Source organism: Microtus ochrogaster, chromosome 21 (assembly GCF_000317375.1).
Source record: "Microtus ochrogaster isolate Prairie Vole_2 chromosome 21, MicOch1.0, whole genome shotgun sequence".
Lineage (NCBI taxonomy): Eukaryota > Metazoa > Chordata > Mammalia > Rodentia > Cricetidae > Microtus > Microtus ochrogaster.
Genome location: NC_022022.1, coordinates 35,891,373 through 35,893,603, shown reverse-complemented (window position 1 = coordinate 35,893,603; position 2,231 = coordinate 35,891,373). Strand labels below are relative to the sequence as shown.

Sequence of the window (2,231 nt, the reverse complement as noted above, 5' to 3'; positions counted from 1 at the left end):
GGAAGGAAGGAAGGAAGGAAGGAAGGAAGGAAGGAAGGAAGGAAGGAAGGAAGGAAGGAAGGAAGGAGCAAAAGAAACAGGGTTCTGGGATGAAACCTGAGCCTGCAGGGATCCTTTACTAGTGGGCTCACATGAACAAGTTTTATTCCTGCAGCAGGGGTCATAGCACATGTGCACAGCAGTGTCTGCTACGGAAGCCCATTAGAGATGGAGGAAAGGTGTTATTGGGGCATATTACATTAGTCTCTCTGTCCCCAAATGGGGCCAAAATTCTAGACTCGAAATGAAAACAGGTATCAGCATAAGCCATATTGCTTACACAGTTTTAGACAGTGAGACACTCGTCATTTACAAATAGTTTTATAGCATTGTAGGGGACAGTTTGCCCAACCAAATTCCCACATGCTAGCTAAGGCTTTGCAAATAGATCTTCCTAAGGCTAGGCTAGGCAGTCACATATCTTTCATGCTAAAAGTTAACTGAGGTTCAAGAGGCTTTAGGGAAGAAGGTATTCTCAATCATTTGGTAATTGAGTGAGCAGTGAATCTGAAATGTAACTGAAGTAATCATACATTGTATAATGTATTTTACTGAAGTCATTTATAAAGAATCTTATTTTTGGTAGTCTCTTCCTGTAGCTGTGTATTTCAGTTACTGAAAAAATTAAATGTCTGTGCATAGAATTATTTAATCTGTCTATATTAAAACATATAATGTATAAAAAATAGTCATGTATAAAAAATTGGAAGTTTATTATTGTTGTTATTGCTATTATTATATGCCACAGTCTAGAAAAAATAACCACTTTGACATTACTGTGTGATTCTAAAGCTTGGATTTTATAGTTTTGGGCTCTTTAAGTTATTACTCTGGATATACATGTATGATTATAAATATCAAATGGTTGGGTAACAAAAGCTACATGATCCTCTAAACTAAGGTGTTGATAGGAATAGAGGGGAATCCAATACTGCAAGGATTGCTTATATAATTTTCAGTAGTACAATTCCTTGTTGTAGACTTGTTAAATAATTTCCAGCATTCAGAACAAATGTTACCTGCTTCTTTTCCTTCTTGACAAGTAGAAGAAGCCCGTCATGATTTCAGAATTATTTTTGTATTATTTGCATGTAGAGCACTGGGCTTCCTCGTGGTATCTTCATTTAGACGCGATCTTTGTTGGTTTCCCTCTCTGCTCCTTTCCGTCTCCCCACTGACACGTTCACCAGTGTCCTCTTCACTTTAACATCGCGTGTGTTCCATTCACTTTCAGGGTTCTCTTTTTTAAAAATAAAAGCTCACCAGTATTTTGTTTTTCTTAAAGCTCTAATAGATCTGGGAAAAAAAAAAAAGAGTCGTTGCTAAATGAGATTGTGCCCCCTCACCACAGCTATCTCCTTCCCTTCCCTACAGTAGCACTCAGGAGCCTTCGCAGCAGTCAGCATCACCCGGAGCTTCACCTCTGAGCAAGTCTGAGAGCCTAGAGACTCCGGGTTCAAGCAGGCCAGGCGTGGCTGGCCTCAAGACGGCTGCTGCCTTCAAGCCTGTAGGATCCACAGGTGTTGTCAAGTCACCAAGCTGGCAGCGTCCAAACCAAGCAGGTATTTTTTTTTTAAATCTTACTTGTGGCTTTTCTTTGAAATTATGAAAATGTGGTCTAGCATGTACAATAGACTTTCCTAGTGAAACCATTCTCAACCGTGCAGGTTTAGAAGAACTATAAAGAAAGTCAGTGGTTGCTTTGCTCTTCAGAGTGCCTCACTGTCATCCTCTGTGCCTCATACAGCCGCCCTTTGCTTGTTCTGGAGAAGTATAGAGCACAAGGAAAAAACACTATAAATAGGGCATTTACATCCTTAACACCCAGCACCTCAGTTCTCAGTCAGAGCTCTGAAATCACCCACCTCTCTGACCTGTGGTCTTCTGATACATAAAATGCAAGAAGTCTAAACCTTTCTTACTGTTTCTCCAACATAAGCAGCATTTATGGTTAGATCGCAGTAGCAGCTCTGTTAGGAGTAAGGATGTAACTTAGTCAGATCCTTACTACATCAGTCAGGAGACCTGATGCAGAACTCATGTAGACAAAACTTTCATAGTTGTGTGTGCTTGTAACGCCAGCATCAGGTCTGAACTGAATTGAAAAAGGAAGGTCCCTAGCCTGCCTGCCTGCCTGGCCTGCTCAGCAAGTCGCAGGCTCTCTCTCTCTCTCTCTCTCTCTCTCTCTCTCT

The 2,231-nt window shown here is 40.9% G+C and overlaps 1 protein-coding gene across 6 annotated transcripts in view; it reads left to right on the top strand.

The window, feature by feature from the left end:
* Positions 1-2,231, top strand: part of Pdlim5 (PDZ and LIM domain 5) — a 163,838-nt gene that overhangs the window by 119,135 nt on the left and 42,472 nt on the right. For 5 of the 6 annotated variants that reach the window (XM_013350037.2, XM_026784095.1, XM_005357365.3 and 2 more), the window contains one exon: positions 1,414-1,601. In XM_013350037.2, coding sequence (XP_013205491.1) covers positions 1,414-1,601 — 188 coding nt within the window. The remainder of the gene's footprint in view (positions 1-1,413; positions 1,602-2,231) is intronic. The other variant, XM_026784092.1, reaches the window with a different exon arrangement.